We start from the raw sequence: 19,248 nt of genomic DNA on the forward strand, positions 1-19,248 counted from the left end.
GGCCCTGGGTTCGATCCTCAGCTCCAAAAAAAAAAAAAAGGTGGAAGGAGAGAGCCAACTCCACAAGTATGGTATGTGTCCCCTCCTTGTGTACAAACACTCAACAGTAATAACACACAAAAAAAATATAAAATGGCAGCTATCTGGTATAGGGTGACTACAGATACTAATATTGGACCATCCATTTCTTTAAGGTTTATTTTTATTATTTTTTACTTACATGTATGAGTGTGCATGCCTGTGGAGGCCAGAAGAGGGTGCTGGCCCCCTGAAATGGGGGTTATCGGCCAGTGGTTCTCAACCTTCCTAATGGTGCAACCCTTTAATACAGTTTCTCATGTTGTGGTGATCCCCAACCATAAAATGATTTTTGTTGCTACTTCATAACTGTAATTTTGCTACTGCTATGAATCATAATGTAAATATTGCATATGCAGGATAACTGATGAGCGACCCCTGTGAAGGGGTCACTTGACCCCCAGGTTGAGAACAACTGTTATAGGCAGTTCTGTGCCACCTGATGTGGTTGCTGGGACTCAAACTCAGGACCTCTGGAAGAACAGCAAGTGCTCTGAACCACTGAGCCATCTCTCCAGCCCCCAGTGTATATAAATGATATTTAGCTACAAGACAGGATTTTGAATGTTTTCATCACAGGAGAATGATAAATGTTTGAGGAGCTAGACATGCTTAGCCTGACTTGAACATTATAATACACATATACAGATGTATATATGTATGTGTGTGTAAATATCACATGGTACCCCGTAAATATGTTCTGTGTGTACACAAGTGCTGGGGTCTGCGATACTTTAGATCTGGAATGTTCTACGAAGGCCCATAAGTTGAAGGCTCGGTCCTCTTGGGAAGTGTAAGCTCTGAGGCTGCCTGACAGAAGGATCAGGCCAAGGGGGCATGACTTCCTCCTGAGAAGACACCCGGGCGCTGGCCCCTCCCATCTCTCACTTGACTTCCTGGCCACTGTGAAGTTTGCAGATTCCTTTGTAACTTTGTAAGTTGTCTCAAGACAGACCCAGAAACAATGGGGCCAACTGACCACAAACTGTAACCTCTAAAATTGGGTCAATAAACCTTTTCTTTTAAGTTGATTTATTACAGATTCCCCCCACCCCACCCGGGCCACCCTAAGACAGGGTTTCTCTGTGTAGACCAGGCTGGCCTCGAACTCAGAGATCCACCTGCTTCTGCCTCCCCAGTGCTGGGATTAGAGGTGTTCACCACAGCCCAGCTATCACAGATTTTTAATGTAGCAACAGGGAGCTAAGTAATAACTGAATGCAGGGCATCAGGACTTGACCACTGAGCTATAACAACCGGCCTCAAATATCTATTTTAAGTGGCAACTGGTAAATTTTCATTAATTTGGGGTTGGGGTAGGATGCAAATATGCCATTTGGGAAAAAAAAAAAACCGAACATGAAATTGTATAAAGTGAGTAATTCCAACCATGTAAACAAATGCATAGAACAAGTATCAAGACATTTGTTATAGCTAGCCATCTTTTCAGCTTCTCTAGAAAGATCTTTGCTAACAGCAGTAGTAAAGGAAAATGAAGGTCCTTTTAAGAAATTAAGTTTCCATTGTTTGAATTGTGGAATAGCATAACATTGTTCTTAAGCTAAGAGGCATACATTTTTGTTTGATTTGGGTCTATCTATCTATCTATCTATCTCTATCTCTATCTCTATCTCTATCTCTTTCCTTTGATATTTTAAGACAGGGTTTCTCTTGAAATCCCAGCCCTGTCTGCCCTGGAACTCACTCTGTAGCCCAGGCTGGCCTCGAACTCAGAGATCGGCCTGCCTCTGCCTCCTGAATGCTGGGCCTTCCAGGCCTCTTTTCTTAAATTAAGAAGCAAAGGAGTATAGGTAGGCAAATGGCTCAGAGGGTAAAATGCTTCTTGCCATGCAAAGGGGAAGACCTGAGTTCAAATCTCCAGAACCTACATAAAGCTGGGCACGGCAGCAGACATCTGTAATCCCAGCATTCTCAGGGTAAGGGAGCAGGCAGAGTCACGAGAGACTCTGGAAGCTCACAGGCCAGCTAGCCTGGCCTACTAAGAGGTAGACAAGACAAGATGGGAGTCAAGGACCAATACCTGAGGCTACCTCTGGCCTCCACATGTGTGCCATGGATGCCCCCCACCATATGCACATATGTGATACATACACACGAACAATAAAATTAAGAAGCAGAGAAGATTCGAGGAAAGGAGAAAAATGCAGGCGGTTCTCATTCAAATTAATTTCCATGGTGAGGTGGGCGTTCTTTTTAGAGCATGAGTGTGTGTGTGAGTGTGTGTGTGTGTGTGTGTGTGTGTGTGTGTGTGCCTGTGTCCTCCAGTGCACTAAGAGAAGCCCCAGTTCAAGGTCACCTGAGGGGAAGAGCTGGGGTCAGAGCTGGGGTAGGGGGCCCTCAGTGCTCAGTGCTCATGCTCTGTTGCAGGCCCAGAGTAACAAACACAGCAGATCCAGAAAGAACGGAAAAGGCAAAGGATTTGGAGGAGTGTGGTAAAAATCATAGCATTTGTGTGCAGCAACCGGAGGGTTGCAGGGTGTGTGTGTGTGTGTGTGTGTGTGTGTGTGTGTGTGTGTGTGGTGGTGGTGGTGGTGGTGGTGGTGGTGGTGGTGGGTTGGGTTGGGTTGTTCAGTAGTTCGTTCTTTTTGTTGTTTTGTTTTTTGAGACAGGGTTTCTCTGTGTAACCCAAGCTGTTTCTGGAACTCACTCTGTAGACCAGGCTGGCCTCGAACTCAGAGATCTGCCTGCTTCTGCCTCCCGAGTGCTCGGCTAAAGGCGTGCGCCACCACTGCCCAGCTCAAGAGTTTGTTCTTTAGGGTTGGTTTGTTTATTCTGTTTTGTTGTGCTGGGAATCAAGCCTCAGACTCTACCACTGAGCTAGTCCCAAGCCCAAAAGATACGTCTGAATGAGCAGCAGTGAAGGGATGATTTTTTCCCCCTTTCTCTCTTTTTCCAGATCTTCTGGAAGGTGATATCAACTTCTTGTTTTTAATTGACATGAAAGAACAACACTGCAACAAGCTGAATGACTGAACCGTGAGCGGCGAGGGCCAGAAAACAGGCTGTACCCACGGGCTTCTTCCGAAGGAGAGTAAAGACGGGGGCATAGGTGCGGGCTGGGCACACAGCTGAAGCCATGTGTGGTAGCATGAGCTGCAGGAGGCTCAAGGTTTGCAGGGGAGGTCAGTGTCGCCGTGTGTGTGTGTGTGTGTGTGTGTGTGTGTGTGTGTGTGTAAGAGAGAGAGAAACAGAAACAGAGACAGACAGGCAGGCAGACTTCCGCAAGCGGTTTCTCTGCTCTATTTACGACAGCGATACAGAGTACGTTGGATGCGCTGAGCACTATTCCAAAACCTGGACACCCCTGCTCTCCCTTCAGTGAGCATTCTCCCTCACAAGGAAGGGAGGCCTAAGCTGAGCACACAGAGGAACTGTTCAAAGCAGCCTTGGCTCCCGTGGGATCAGCCTGCCCAGACCACAGTGCGGTGGGGAAAGCCTCTCTCTTCTCTTTACTCCTAGTGGCCAGCTGCCCTCAGTCTCTTGAGGCATCCTTCTCAGGAAGCTCAATCTGGCCTCAGTGGGGGAATGGGATGCTCTCGTGTCTCTGGCGCAGGTAAGAGGAATAGGTTAAATCCTAGTTACATAATCCCAATCAAAAGAAAATGGGATCCATTTTTGCACAGAATTTGTCTGGTGACCCTCCCTCCCCAGGACAAAATGCTTTGCTCCTCCATGGCTCTTGTTAATCCGCATTCATAGATATAATCACAGGGCCAGGCAGCGGTGGTGGGGGCACACTCCTTTGATCCTAGCACTTAGGAGGCAGAGGCACACAGATCTTTGAGTTCGAGGCCAAGCCTGGTCTACAGAGTGAGTTCCAGGACAGCCTGGGCTACACAGAGAAACCCTGTCTCAAAAAAAAAAAAAAAAAACGAAAAGGAGAAGACTGTAGGAAGTAATTTGTGTCCCTTTGGAGAGCCATTTCAGAAAGTGACTCTGGGTTAGGGTTGAGTGAATGGTAGTGCAGCCTGGGTGGGTCAGGAAATGGGGAAAAAATAGTTCAGGCTGAGTGTAGTTCCACATGAGTAATCCCACCACTTGGGAGGCCAAGGCAGGAATATGAGGAAGAATTCAAGGCTAACTTGGTATACATGGTGTGACCCTTGTCTCACAACAGAAGAAAAGAAAGAAGGGATATGGGGAGCTGTTTAGTGGCCCATAGTTAGCAAAGTCAGGGTGATATGTGTTGAGGTTTCTTGCTTCTCCTCCCGGCCAGTTCCTGCACATACAAGAAGCCCCAAGAGGACCTGAAAGGCTCTTCTTTGCCCTGTCATGCAAATGTAGAACGTCTTGTGATGCTCTGGATACTGTTGCTTGGCTTTTGAGGTACACAACAGACCTGGGAGGGAGGGAGGCATTTCACCATTTTATAGAGAAATAGAATTCAGAGACGAGACTGCACTTGCCCAAGGCCAGAGAGCAGGAATGGCTCTTGGGTTGAGATCTGCAGATCGCAGACCTCAGGTCTAGGATCCCACTGTGCCCTCCAGGAAAGACTTTTGGCCTCCTATAGGGCAAAGGAAGGAGACAGACTGAGCCTCTCCCCTCCCCCGCTTCCCAAAAGATGACTGAGCTGTGGAGGGTGAAGGTACAAGGTAGACACTGACAAGAGAGAATTGAAGATCTGTCTGAAGTTGGCCTGAGGCAAGGATGGAGCCTGAGGACAGGACAGGGCACAGTTCATGGATCTGAATTTATAATGGATTGAGTCACCACCTTTACCTAAAGCTCTTAAGTAGCTTCTGGTTCTGAATGTCCTTACTATCTATCAGTTCATAAGATGCCTGGTGGCATCTCAAAGACGTATTCACCCGAGACATTAGGGGAAGGGGAACATGAGGCCAGCACTGACACTGAGGTGTCACCTTGCCTTACTGGACCATGTCACCCTGGACAAGTCACTTAGAAAATTAGGGGAGAGGATAACCCATAGGAAGTCCACAGTGCCATGTGCCTCTCACCACCCAACTCACATCTTTTGCCTTTTTTTTTTTTCTTTTTTAGCTAGCCTCTCCCTACGCAGCCCTGCTAAGCTGGAACTCACTCTGTAGCCCAGGCTGTTCTCAAACCTGCAGCGACCCTTCTGTCACACACACACACACACACACACACACACACACACACACACACACCTGTCCTACTCACATCCCTTTTCATCACTGACTTCTAGCGAGAGAATGTAACAGTTCTTCAGCCCCTTTCTTTTCACCAAGGCGAGACCACGCTAGAATGCAGGCAGACAAGAGAGGTTCCTCTGGAAAGCAGGTTCCCAGACAACTCCAGAGTCCAGGCTTGGCGGGGGGGGGGGTGGGGGGGCATCTCCCTCCCATCGCTGAAGTGACTTTCCTGTGCTGTAGGCAACTACCCCGAGGAGTCCTTCATCACTGTCTTTCTATGAATCACTCAGGGTCAAGTCCCTGCTCTGTTTGCATCTGGGGAAATAAAAACATTATTAAAGAGAATTGAAATTTGGTGGTGCCTCTGAAAATGGCACGCAAGTAAACCTTGGCTCCTCAGTTCCTCCTTCTGTTCTAGCCAGCTCTTCCAACACGAGCGGAACTGGAACCCCCACAGCACCAGTTCTTAGACACCCTAAGTAAGTTACCACATTATCTACTAGCTGTAACGTGGTGACCCAGGGCTGCTGCAGGTGTTCTTGGAGTCACATGTTTCTATCAAGTGATCTGCAGCTTCAGGCTGCTCCCTCTGCAGAAAAGAACCGGGCGGGGGGGGGGGGGGGGGGTAGACAGAATAAAAGAGGTATATGGCTCTTTTATCCGCCCAACAGACAAATGTACAAGTCCAGTCACTTTCCTTCAGAGTCCCCACTGGTGATGGGTCCAGCCTCTGAGGTCAGACCGCCCCTCCCCCACTTGGTCCACCCAAGAGAATTAATGCACTGCTGTGAGGACCTGCTGATATCTTTATAGGGATCATAATGTGGCTGTGTAATCGGCTGGGCAGGGAAGGAGATGCAAAAGTTGAGCCTTTGTCTTCTAAATAGGGGGCCCACCAACTGCCGAGCCCTTTCAGCATGCTCTCAGCTTCCTCTGTGCCAACAAACTTTGTGACTCATGGTCTGTTTGCAGAGGCAGCCAGCAGCCTTAGAGATGGATTAAATTGGGAACACGCTCTTCTAGATCACTCACCCCTCAGGTGCAGCCCGAGTTCCTACCCTGCAGTAGGAGATGGAGTGAGCACGGCTCCAATTCTTTTGCTGGCCCCAGAATAACTACCAGAGACCTGGGTTCTAATAGTCTATCTATAGGAATACAGGCGCGCGCGCGCGCGCGCACACACACACACACACACACACACACACACACACACACACACCCCTGGTAGGCTCTGCAAGGCAGCCCATTCCTAGACAGGTCCAGATCGCCAGTACTCTTTTGAGCTGCCAAGTGGGACGGACCCTCATCCACATTGCCTGCAGAACCCGAGGAATTCCTGATAAATGAGCAAGCAGAGCCGTGCACAATGAGGGTCTTGGAACTGTCCCACATCCGTGAGGACGGTGCCTGTGGAATTGAGGGAGACCCTCGAAGCTACATCTCTTCCCTTCAGCCCTCCGCAGGGCCATTCTAGAAGTTGGGAAGCCTGCATCCCACCGGTAGCCGGATTAGGTAGAGGCCAAGTCCACCCAGCTCGGAGAGAAGAGGCTTCAGCGCCGGTTTGCTCTCCAGCTCCTGCACCGCCGGCGCCACCTCCCACATCAGGCAGGCGGCGAGCCCGGCATCAGGCTTGCAGCGAGCAGCTCCCCTCTACCTTGGACCAGTTTCGCGCATCAAACTCCCAAGCACAAGCCTCTTTGTTAATTCTGCAAATACTGTCACACGATCGCCTCCACCAACAACACTCCTTGTCGGCTCGGCTCCGGAGACACTCGCTTTTCCCAAAGCCAGGTGCCTCTCCACCGCCAGAGTCCCTACCCGGCGACAGACCACCGCCCCTTAGCGCCTGCACACGCCGGCCCGAAAGACCTCAGGGGACCAGACAGTCCCCCGGCCCGAGGCATCTTTGTCCTCTCTGGCACAGATGCGAGCTCACAGGGCGACTGAAACAGCCAGCCTGGCACCAAGTCGGCGCTCTCGCTTTTGGCCAGGGGCCACTCCGGGGGACAAAGGTCCGCGTCCTGGAAGTTTGCGGGCCCGAGCCCGGGCGCGCAGCCCTCCTTACCGTACATCTCCGCGGGGAGCGCGCCTCCCGGGAGGCCGGCGTCGCCGCGTCGCTGGCAGCTAGTCCTCGGCCGCGCCTGCCTTTCATTCACAGCCCGGCGGGCTCAGGCGGCTGCGGGCGGAGACCCGGGCGCGACGGGAGCAGCCGATGGGGGGCCGGCGGCGGGCGGGACGGAGCGGGATGCCACCCGCCCATTCAGCGCCGAGGTTGGCCGCCGCCTCCCGGTCTGGTCCGCAGGCTGGGCGGCGCGCAGGGGGCGGAGCTGTGTCCTGCCACGCCCCTCCCTCTTGGCCACTGGTGGGCTGCCTCGAGAACCCCGCCTCCATCCCTGCCCCCTCCCTCCCGTCCCCAGCCTGGGGCGCGCCTTTTTTGCCAACCCGACGCCCCCAGGAGCCAGGATTCTGGTTGCTGAGGTCACCCAGTGAATCACCCACCTGAATTCCAGCTCCTGACTCAAGCCTTAACACTGGTCTCTGACGTGTTCCCCAACCTGAGGACCCTTCCGAGGTCAGCAGGGAGCTTGAAGCGGCAGGTGCACCCCTCCTCCAGCTCTATCCAGGATGCTCAGACTAAGCCACGGGTTCCAGGGAGCAGGAACTGAGTCATAACCCTCCTTTTTTTCCGTGGGTCCCCACATTCTAGCCCAATCCTTCGTCTCTCTGGCCAGGTGCTTGCTACCTGGGCCAAGTATGCAGGAAATTGAGCGCACCTCCAACCCCCAAGGGCTGCAGGAAGTCCGCTTGATTTTTCCCCCCTCTAGATTTATTCCTGTAATTTGCAAGCTTTGCAGCCAGCATCCTCTCCAGCGGTGCCCCAGAGCCAATTTGAATTCGGTATCTTCCACCTGACCTGACAGAGTTAAGAAGCAGACACAAAGGGGCAGAAACCTCAGGCCAACGCCCCAAGCCCTGGAGATCTCTGCCTTCTGTTTCCCTGGCCTTTCTTTTAATTTCTTCACTTGCCCTGGGTGGAGGCTTTTCATTTTCTTCCCGACCATAGAAATTAGAAAAGGGCCTGAAAGATACTGTAATGGCCTTCATTTTATTAATACTTCATTTAACCTTGAGAAGTTAATTTGTGTTCTGTTTCTTATATATCCTATGCTGTGAGTCTAATAGGATAGGTCAATGCATTACCCTCTTCAAGTCTTGCTTCCTACAGGACTGTTGACAAATTCCCTGAAACCTACAGTACGTAGCACCCACACATTTACTTCCCATCCTTCTTTGGAAATACAAGGATAAAACCAGAGAGATGACAGAGAGACAGAGTGAAAGCCAGTACACATATCTGGAAACATTGCTCACTGTACCCCAAACCTGCATTTTCTATTTTTCTCTGACTTCCTTCTCCCAGACACACCCACCCACCCACCCACACCTCCCCCATCCTCTTTCGGTTTCTGTGGTGGTTTGAACAGGAATGGCCCCCACACACTCATGTGTTTGAATGCTCGGCCCATAGGGAGCAGCACTACTAGGAGGCGTGGCCTTGTTGAAGTAGGCATGGCCTTGTTGGAGTGGGTGTGGCCTTGTTGAAGTAGGCGTGGCCTTGTTGGAGAAAGTGTGTCATTGTAGAGGTGGGCTTTGAGGTCTCATATACTCAAGCTAGGCCTAGCGTGGCACACAGTCTCTCCCGCTGCCTGCAGATCAAGATGTAGAACCCCCAGCTCCTTCTCCAGCACCGTGTCTGCCTGCAGGCTGCCCTGCTTCTCGCCATGATGATGATGGATTAAACCTCTGAAACTGTAAGCCAGCCCCAATTAAAACTTTTCCTTTATGAGAGTTGCCGTGAGGCCCTGTGATAGTGGCGCACACCTTTAATCCCAGCACTTGGGAGGCAGAGGCAGAAGGACCTCTGAATTTGAGGCCAGCCTGGTCTACAGAGTGAGCTCCAAGACAGCCAGAGCTACACAGAGAGAGTTGCCATGGTCATGGTGTCTCTCTTTACAGCAATAGAAACCTTAACTAAGACCGTTTCTGTTGTTGGGATAAACTGGATGACCAAAAACCACTTGGAGGGGGTTTGTGTCATATTAAACTTCACAGTACCTCATTGAGGGAAGCTGTGACAGTTTGAATGAGAATGCCCCCCCCATAGGCTCATATATTTGAATACTTGGTCCATAGTTAGTGGAACTGTTTGGGAAGGATCAGGAGGTGCAGCCTCTTTGGGGAGGTGTCGCGCTGGGGGGGTGGGCTTTGAGGTTTAAAAAGCCCACACTAAAGCTTAGTGGTGATGGCGCACTCCTTTAATCCCAGCACTCGAGAGACAGAGTCAGGTGGATCTCTGTGAGTTCAACGCCAGCCTGATCTACAGAGCAAGATATAGGACAGGCACCAAAACTACACAGAGAAACCCTGTCTCAAAAAACAAACAAGCAAACAACCAAACAAAAATAAACCCCACACTATTCCAGCTGGCTTTCTCTCTGCCTCATGCTCATGGGTCAGATGTAAACACTGATCCAGAGCCACACCTGCCTCCTGCCATGCTCCCCACCATGATGGCTGTAGATTCTGCTACCCTCTGGAAATGGAAGCCCCAAATTGAATGCTTTCTAAGTTGCCTTGGTTATGCTGTCTTATCACAGCAATAAAAAAACATAACTGAGACAGGGTTCATCCCTAAAGTTACCTGGCCAGTAAGCAATTGCTGGAGGGAGAGGAGAGTTCTCAGGTGGTGTAGCTGCCTGTATGTTGTCCAAGAGGTACTAGTGAGGCAGATTTTTTGTTTGTTTTTCGAGCCAGGGTTTCTCTGTGTAGCTTTGGTGCCTGTCCTGGATCTCACTCTGTAGCCCAGGCTGGCCTCAAACTCCCAGAGATCCACCTGGCTCTGCCTTCCAAGTGCTGGGATTAAAGGCGTGCGCCACCACCTCCCAGCTTTAGTGAGACAGACTTAGAGTCATCCATCCCCCATGTCGGTTGGGCTTTCCAGGGATGCAACTGCCTAGTTACCTGCTCTCCTGTAAGTGACCCCAACAAACTCCTCGACTCACCAAGAGGCTTGGATGGGATTGTTTCTTTGGTCCGGTGATAGCCACATTATCTGGGTTGAATAGAAATGAACTCTTGGGGAAAAATAACACAACAGATAACAGTGTAAAACCAAAGGGCCAAATTCAAGAGTGCCAGCCTCCAAAGCAGTGTGACTGTCTGGGAGGAGGCGGAACAGAAATCAGCTACTTGGGGGAACTGTGGAATGCAGGGAAGTCAGAATTGGGTTTTCTATCTTAAATAGTTCCTCTTTCCTTACAGAAACCTCAAATAAGGTTATGGGTTGGACAGAAAGAAAAGTCAAAGAAATTGCATTTATGAATTATGGTCCAATTGCAATCGTCTATGTCAGGCCGGCTCTTACATAGACTGTCTGTCCCTTGACTTATGACGGCCAGACTTTACATTCTGTGCAGGCCATACACCTTCTGTAGAAACTGTTCTTGGAATTTTGATCTTTTCTCAGCCTAGCAATGTATAGCACTGTGGTCTTTCTTGTTCCTGGGCAGTGACAATGAGCCACCAGCCCTGGTTCATGAAGAGAGATAAGCAGTAGCCTCCAGTGCACTGTGTCCCAAGTTATGACACAGGGAGGCAGAAGTAAGTGAATTTTCTACTCACAATGTTTTTTTTTTTCTTGGTGTGTATATGTATACTGTGCGTGCATGTTGTGTATGTGGGGGGACATACACATGTGTGCACATGATGTCAGGTTTCTTTTTCTGTTGCTCTCCATCTTAATCTTTGAGGCAGGGTCCCTCATTTGAACTCAGCACTTGCTCATTAGACAACCATCTTGCTCCAGGGACCCCCAGCTCCTCTTCCCAAGAGCTGGAATTACAGGCAGGCTGCCGTCAAAGCTAGCATTTACACCACTGCTATGGATCCAAACTTTGCTCCTGACATTAGCTCAGGAAGTGCTTGGCCAGCTGACCTACATCCCCAGCAGCTCCTGCAGTGATTTTTTCAGGGTGTAACACCATTGTCAGCCAAGGAGCATCTAGACTGCTCTTTCTGCCTTATGGATGGAAGACTGAGGTGTAGAGAGACTAGACAGCTTTCCAGCAAGAGGCTGAGTAGGGGGTTCAATCTCAGAACACTGCCTAAGACGATTCCTTACCAGAATGAAGCCTTGCGGTGCACACTGATACACAGGACTGCACTCTAAGGGGGGTGGTTCTTCCTGGCAGTTGGGATAGCCTGCCTCCTTCTCTCCCTTTACCTGCATTAATTCCCCTGCTCTATGCGCTCTGGCTGTCTATACCAGAACGGGTCCTTTCATTTGCACCCTTCCACAATCTGCCAGTTCTGGCTGGCTCCTGTGGTGCTGGCTGGGGCTGGGTGCCTCTTAAGACTGCTTTGCAGGGCTGGAGAGATGGCTCAGCAGTTCAGAGCACTGGCTGCTCTTCCAGATGGACCTGGGGTCAATTCCCAACATCCACACGGCAGCTCACAACTGTCTGTAACTCCAGTTGCAGAGGATTCAACACCCTCACACGGATATACATGCAGGCAAAGCACCAATGCACATAAAATAAAAAATTAAATAAAAATAAAATGACTGGTTTGCTCAGGCCTAAGACAAGATGCTTAGTCTCTAGCCAGGCTGCACCCTGCTTGCTCCATGTGGTTTCCCTTTAACAGTGCCCTTTGTGGTGATAGCTCCAATGGTCCCTCTGCTGGAGTTTCCATATGAACCAGAGTTTCTCTGTGTTCCACAGAAGGAAGGCTTAGAAGCAGAAGGCAAGCTACAGCCATCACACATAGTCCAGGAACCTTCCCTTTCGCCCAGGACATCAATATCCATGCAATATCCCCTAGGCCTATCTTCTAGCATTTTGACAGCTAGCTTCGCCAAGCCCCATTACTCAGCTGTGTCCACTCAAAGCCTCTAATCTCTCCATCAGCTGCCGTTCTCATCCTCATCCTTGCTCCAGGCACCAGCAGTGAGCAGGGAACAGCTTTAAAGCACTACCTCCCAGATGAAGGGGAAAGAGAGGGGGAAAAATGACAGTCCCAGGGGAACGCAGCTTGTGGAGGGGAGAAAAGAAATCCTGAGACCTAAAGCCAGCTCAGCAAGACCCAGAGGGGAGAATGCACTGGGAGGATTGCCATGCAGCTGTTAGCTCTGAACCTGAAAATAGAATTCAAGAGTCCTGACACCGGGCTGGATTTCTTGGACCCTGGCACTTCTCCCTAAAGCAGGTTAGCTACCTTGACCTACTTTTTGAAGGCCATAAGGAAAGAACAGCCTATGAGAGAGAGAGAGAGAGAGAGAGAGAGAGAGAGAGAGAGAGAGAGAGACAGCGAGAGAGAGAGCACATACAGGAATAGAGGTCTCTAAGGGCTAAAGAATGGTCTCCACAACACACACTCAAACAGCTCAGCATCCAGGTAGGAGGCAGGGTGTGCTCCGGTCACCAAGGTGCTATTGGCAGCCTTGGGCTGCAGCAGGGACGAAGAAGGCAGAGCTGCAGGGAAGTAAGTAGACCTAGATAAACATGGGCCACAGACCAGATTTTAGAATCAGATTTGACCAGGGTGTTAGGGGCATCTGGGATGTTAATGACTGGCATATGGAGGTATAAAAACACTGCCTTAGGCTTCCCTGTGTTTCCCCTCCAAGGCGGGGCTAGTCCCACTTCTCTTTTTGTTTTTGTTTTGAGGTTTTGAGACAGAGTATCTTTATGTAGCCCTAGCTGTCCTTAAATGATCTGTAGACTAGGCTGTTCTTGAACTCACAGATCTACAGCCGCCTTTGCCTCCCCAGTGCTGGGATTAAAGATGTGTGCTACCAAACCCTGCTCAGTCCCTCTTCTCTGGCCACTACTCCCTCTGGTCCCCGGAGACCCTTTTCTCACATGAAGTTCAAATTTATAACCATTTATTTCTGGCAACCATTTATTTCATTGCAAACCCATTGCCCAGCTCAGATGAAGACCAGGGAGATCCGATTCCCTGGCCTCCAGCTGTAGGAAGTACCTTCTCTCCACGGACACCGTAATTTCTGATCCCTCTGGGAGACCCAAGTCTACCCACGCTCAGAAGAACGACCAGCCTACAGTGTCATTTCCATCTTACTGTTCATAGACATGGTTTGCAATTGAAAAGAAGAATTGGAAGGGACCAGCTGTTCAGAGGGTTGGCTACAGCTCTCTAGGCCACAGAAGAGGAAAGCTGCATCTTACCATAGCTGGGGGGCTGGGGTGGGCTGAAGGGTGGCAATCCTGACCGAAAGATGACTCAAACACATGCAAGGGATCCAACAGCTATAAACTTGGTTCCAAGAATATAGAGGAGTTGCCCTGAATCACTTGAGCCAAGCCATGCTTCCCAGACCTTGTGTGTATGCTGCCTTATGTTAGTCTTGGACTCAAAAATCACACTTCTTCCTCACTACAGGATGCTGATGTTTGCACTCACCTGCTCGGTTGTTGATAGCTCTGCAGTTAGACAGCTCTGGCCGTGTGCACTGTCTCTCACCCTGGCTCCATTTGGCCACAGGACTAAACTCATCTTTGATATTCAACTCCAAGTATCAGCTTCTAAATTTTTAGTCTAAAGCTCACTTTCCCGACTCATGAGTCTCAGTTCACTTCAGCCATACAACCTAGTCCAAAGAAAAGGATGCTTGAAAACAATTCAAGCGGTGCTGGGGAGGTGGCTCGGCAGGTAAGAGGCAGATAAGGCTCTTCCAGGGGTTCAATTCCCAGATAAACCACATGGCAGCTCACAAATATCTGTAACCCCAGTTCCAGGAGATCCAATGTCCTATTCTGGCCTCCACGGATACTGCATGCTTGTGTGCACAAACATACATGCAAGAAAATGACTACACATTAAAAATAATTAAATCTTTTTAAAGTCCAATATAAAAAAAGGGGGGCGGGGCAGGCGGCGGTGCCACATGCCTTTAATCCCTTGCAGAAGCAGGTGAATTTCTATTAGTTCGAGGCCCTCCTGGTCTGCAGAACAAGTTCCAGGACAGACTCCAAAGCTACACAGAGAAACCCTGTCTCAACAAACAAAACAAAAGAAAACAAAAAGAAAAGAAAAAGAAAAAATACTAAGAATAAGATAATAAGAAAGATGATATAAAAATAGTAAGAATCTCTGTAGCAGTGTGCAGGTAGCAAAGTCAATTTGAAGTTTGAAGCCTGATAAGGTAGGTAGGACTTTTATTATGGAATATACCCGTGCTGAGGCTACTCTGTATTCCTGGTAGACACAGTACACACAGAGAGAAACAAGAGTATCCTTGATGACCTGAAAGATCACAGTCTATCAGAGAAGGTAAGTCAACACAGAGCAACGATGTGTCAGAAGAGAGATCAAAATGGAGTCCCAAGGGAGGTTGGGGATGTGGCTCAGTTGGTAGAGCACTTGCCTGGTATAGTGGTTAGTTTTCATAGTCACCTTGACATAGTCTAGACCCACATGTGGAAAGACTCTCAATGAGGGATTGTCTAGATCAAGTTGATGTTTTAACTTCCACAGTGACTGCAATTAATCTACTGCTATGTCAGCCGGCAATTGTGACTCTGAAGTTACCAGCCTACTTCTCTGGCAGCAACCGGGGCCCCTCAGACTGCATCCTGGCAGGAATTCTGCTCCTGCAGGCACTGGCCCTGTCGCTACCACTAAAGGTCGCTCTAACTAAATTTCTGTTGTTCTATTTATCAATAAGACTTGAGATTCAGAGGCTGGGGTGAAAACCTGCCAGCTCAGAGAGGTTGAGGAGCACCTAGCTCACCCTCTCTCCTGGCTGGCAGCTCCCAAAGACTGTCCTTCCTCTCCACCAAACAAAAAAAGCTGTGCCTCTCAAAATCTCTCCCTGCTGCTTCTGGTGTGTTCCTCTGTCTCCTCCAGATGCCCTCTGATGCTTCATGATTACTTTCTGTCAACTAGTTGCTAACTAAGCCTCCTGATCCAAGGATAATTTTTATTAAATTCACACAAATGCAAACTCGGGGTATACAGTGTGATCGAATATCCCCCAACAAGTTGGCCTGTGGGCATGTCTGTGGAAGACCATCTTGATAAATGAAAGAAGGTACGTAATGCCTACAAAGCCCTGAGTTTGCTCTCTAGCACTACATAAACTAGGAGTGCTGGTGCACACCTTTAATCTCAGAAGATGGAGCCTGGAGGGTCAGGAGTTTGGGGTCATCCTTAGCTATGAGATTTTGAGGTCAGCCTAGAGTAATTGAGATCCTGTCTCAAAAAAAAAAAAAAAAAAAAAAAAAAAAAAAAAAAAAAAAAAAAAGGAGGGTCCTGGGAGAAGCTGAGAAAAGGAAGTGGAGTGGTAAGGAATGAAGGAGACTTTCAAAAGACATGCACTGTAGAGAGGGAGGAATATAATGAACAAAAGCAGATGCTGGGAATTTACCTTATGAGGGAAGACATATGATTCATTTGGTTAGAACATATGCCAACCAAAGGGAGATGGTGAGAGAACCAGTAAGAAAGGTGGGTGCTGACCCAGTCCTGAGGGCCTGGGGTACCGGAAGAGGGGTGGGACCTTCATTCCACGAGGAGAGTTTTCCCAGTGGCTATAAACGGAACTGGGGCACCAACAGTGTGAACTGCTGAACCCAGATAGAGAAGAGAGGGCAGTGTTTATGCAACGGTGAGGTCATGGGAGACACACACACACACACACACACACACACACACACACACACACAGAGAGAGAGAGAGAGAGAGAGAGAGAGAGAGAGAGAGAGAGAGAGAGATCGATCCTAGGATCAAAAGCACCAAAGAAGCTCAGCACATTGGCACACACCTGTAACTCCAGCACTCGGGAGACGGAGACAGGTAGATCCTGAGTTTAAGACCAGCCCAAGCTAAAGAGCAAAACCTGTGTATATATATATATATAAAGATGCATAACAAGGTTGCATAGAACATTTTCTCCCTTCCTGATCTTTTCAGAAAAGAGTGGGAAGGGATTATAAAGCTTATCTTCCTTCCCGTACATTCCCCTTCTCCCCCACTAAGGAAGTGGCGCTTAGCATGGCAAGAAATGAGTCATACTGTCTACCTGGGGGAGCTCTTTGGGTTTTAGAGGTCTCGGTCAGGTTCAAGAGACAGGAAATGACATGACGCACTCTTCGGAGCCACCTCTGGCTCCCAGCTTCCTGGGTAAGAGATTTTCTGGCTTCTATACTACCTCACTTGGCAGAGAGGTTTCTTACTGGAGGTCTCTACCAGTATCCACTGGTCTATATAGGCCCACTTGGAAAGATCTCTGGCATAGAGTAATGTAGATAGTCAGACTCAAATCTGACTTTCACAGAAGACCCCAAACAACTCTCCAAGAGTTGTATATCCTAACCAGCAGGCCTAGGGATTTTAGTCCAACTAGTAAGTGAACACTAGGATGCACCAGACCATCCTAGCTGAATACCACTGGATAAATTCACCCATGTCCCTCGTTACTTCTGTCTTACCGCAATCTTCTGGATAAGCTTTATCACCCTCCTAATGTCCAAAAGACATCGACTGCTTTACCCCAGTCCTTCCCCAGCTTCTGGCTCTTACAGTCTTTCTGCCCCTCATTGATCATGTTCTCTGAAGCTTAGAGCAAAGTTGTAAGATATACATGTCTTGATGAGGACTGAGCATGCCAAACTCACTCTCTGCACTTTGACCAGTTGTAAGTTTCGGCGTTAACCACTCTCCACTGCACAGAGATGCTTTTCTGATGAGGGCTGAGAGCCACACAGATATTGGTACAGAGATAGGAACTTAAAAGGCAGTTTGATATGATGCCCATTTAGCAAAATAATAATAGTAGATTTGCCCCTGGGGACCTCTGAGCTCCATGGGTTCTTGGTCAGATTTACAGTATCAGGCATGTGTTTCCTCTTATGGAATAGGCCTTAAAAGCAATTGGCTACCCCACTAACATCTGTGCCACTATGGGCATACTTGCCAGGCTGGTTATTACTGTAGCTTGCAAAGTTCATACATCTGCCTGTGTTGGTCCCTGTATGTGTCTGAATATGTGTTTGCATCTATGTGTAAATATGTTTGCCAGTTAATTTTTTGTTAACTTGAGTTATTTGGGGAGAGTGAATCTTAAACGAGAAGTTGCCTCTATCTGATTGCCTGTAAGCAAGTCTGTGGGGGCATTGTTTGGATCAATGATTAATGTAGGAGGCAGTATCACCCTTGGGCAGGTGGTTCTAAAGTCACACAAGAAAGCAAGCTGAGCAAGCCATGGAGGAAAAGCCTGTATGAAGCATTTCTCCACAGTCTCTGCTTCAGTCCTTGTCTCCTGGCCCCTGTCCTGACTGAGTTCCTGCCTTGGCTTCCCTCAGTGGATCATGGGCATCTATAAGATAAATAAACCTTTTCTTTCCTAAGTTGTTTTTGGTCAGTGTTTTATCACATTGACAGGAAGCAAGCTAAAATCATGTCTGTGTAGGCTTGTTTTGGTCTCTCTCTCTCTCTCTCTCTCTCTCTCTCTCTCTGTGTGTGTGTGTGTGTGTGTGTGTGTGTGTGTGTTGGTTTGAATGAGAACGGACCCCCATAGGCTCATATTTGAATGTTGTCTTTAGTTGGTGGAACTATTTGGGAAGGGTTAGGAGGTGTGGCCTTGGAGGAGGTCTGTCACTGGGGGGTGGAATTTGAGGTTTCCGTGTTCTCTCTCTCTCTCTCTCTCTCTCTCTCTCTCTCTCTCTCTCTCTCTCCTGCCATGCTCTCTGCCATGATGGCCATGAACTCATCCTCTGAAACTGTAAGCAAGACCTCCAATTAAATGCTTTCTTTGATAATGTTGCCTACTGTTGTAACTGCAATAGAAAAGTAACTAAGAAGAGGTGTGTGTGTGTGTGTGTGTGTGTGTGTGTGCATGTATGCATGCTCATGCATGCACGCAACTCTGTGTGTCTGTGTCTCTCTGTGTATGCTTTATCCACAGTGTGTGCTAACCATTACCTCTTGGGTTATGCTTGATAATTGGCCTCCTGGGCATGCTGGCCCCTCATAGGAGTTACACACTTGGAGGTAATGAGGATTGGAGGATACCGATAATTGGCTTCCTTCTGCAAGGGAGCAAGCTGAGGTCGCTTAGGTTCATCATCATGGACAGCAACAGCAGCCTCATTAGACATTGGACAAGGCTCTGTTTTGCTTGGCAATGGAGACTGTGTGGCTGGTCCAGAGTGTCCCAGGTCCTTCTAATATGTGTGTCTTATTCCAGCTCTTGAGAGTTGATGCTTTCCTGACCAGTGTCCTGATCTTCACAGAGACCTGGTAAGCTATGGATTTGGCTGACTTTGCAACTCACAGAACTGGTTTCCATTCATCTCCATTGCATGTCTCTAAGAAATTAGATTCATTTTTATTTTATTTTATATATTCTTTTGAGACAGGGCCTCTCTTTGTCGCCCTGGCTGTCCTGGAACTCACTACATAGACTAGGTTGGCCTCGGACTCAGAGATCCACCTGTGTCAGCCTCCCAAGTGCTGAGGTTAAAGGCGTGTGCCACCACACCCAGGTGAAATTAGATTCCTTTTGGAACTGTCTTTGAAAGTGCCTTAAAGCAGTGGTTCTCAACCTTCCTAATGCTGTGACCCTTTAACACAGTTCCTCATGTTGTGCTGACCCCAACCATAAAAATATTTTCATTGTTACTTCATAACTGTAATTTTGTTGCTGTTATGAATCATAATGTAAATATCTGTGTTTTCCAATGGTCTTAGGTGACCCCTGTGAAAGGCTGAGAACTACTGCCTTAGAGGTTGGGGGTGTGACTCAGTGAGAGAGCACCTGTGTAGTATGCACAAGGTCCTGGGTTCCTTTCCCAGTGCAGCAAAAAGTAAAAGCAGAGACCACTGTCTAGTGCCTATGGTAGCATATGCCTATAATGCCAGTACTCAGAGGTGGAGGACGGAGGATCAGAGTCGGGTCAGCGTCTACATAGTGAGTTCAGGTCACCTCGGTCTACATAGCAAGTGCCAG

The 19,248-nt window shown here is 48.7% G+C and overlaps 1 protein-coding gene across 2 annotated transcripts in view; it reads right to left on the reverse strand.

Moving 5' to 3' along the window:
* The window catches only part of Efr3b (EFR3 homolog B), an 81,156-nt gene extending 73,619 nt beyond the window's left edge, over nt 1–7,537 (reverse strand). Inside the window, exon 1 of one of the 2 annotated variants that reach the window (XM_036170558.1) lies at nt 7,282–7,537. In XM_036170558.1, the coding sequence (XP_036026451.1) occupies nt 7,282–7,368 (87 nt within the window). In that variant the 5' untranslated portion in view covers nt 7,369–7,537. The remainder of the gene's footprint in view (nt 1–7,281) is intronic. The other variant, XM_036170557.1, reaches the window with a different exon arrangement.
* Nucleotides 7,538–19,248: the final 11,711 nt, after the last annotated feature.

Source organism: Onychomys torridus, chromosome 21, assembly GCF_903995425.1.
Source record: "Onychomys torridus chromosome 21, mOncTor1.1, whole genome shotgun sequence".
NCBI classification, from domain to species: domain Eukaryota; kingdom Metazoa; phylum Chordata; class Mammalia; order Rodentia; family Cricetidae; genus Onychomys; species Onychomys torridus.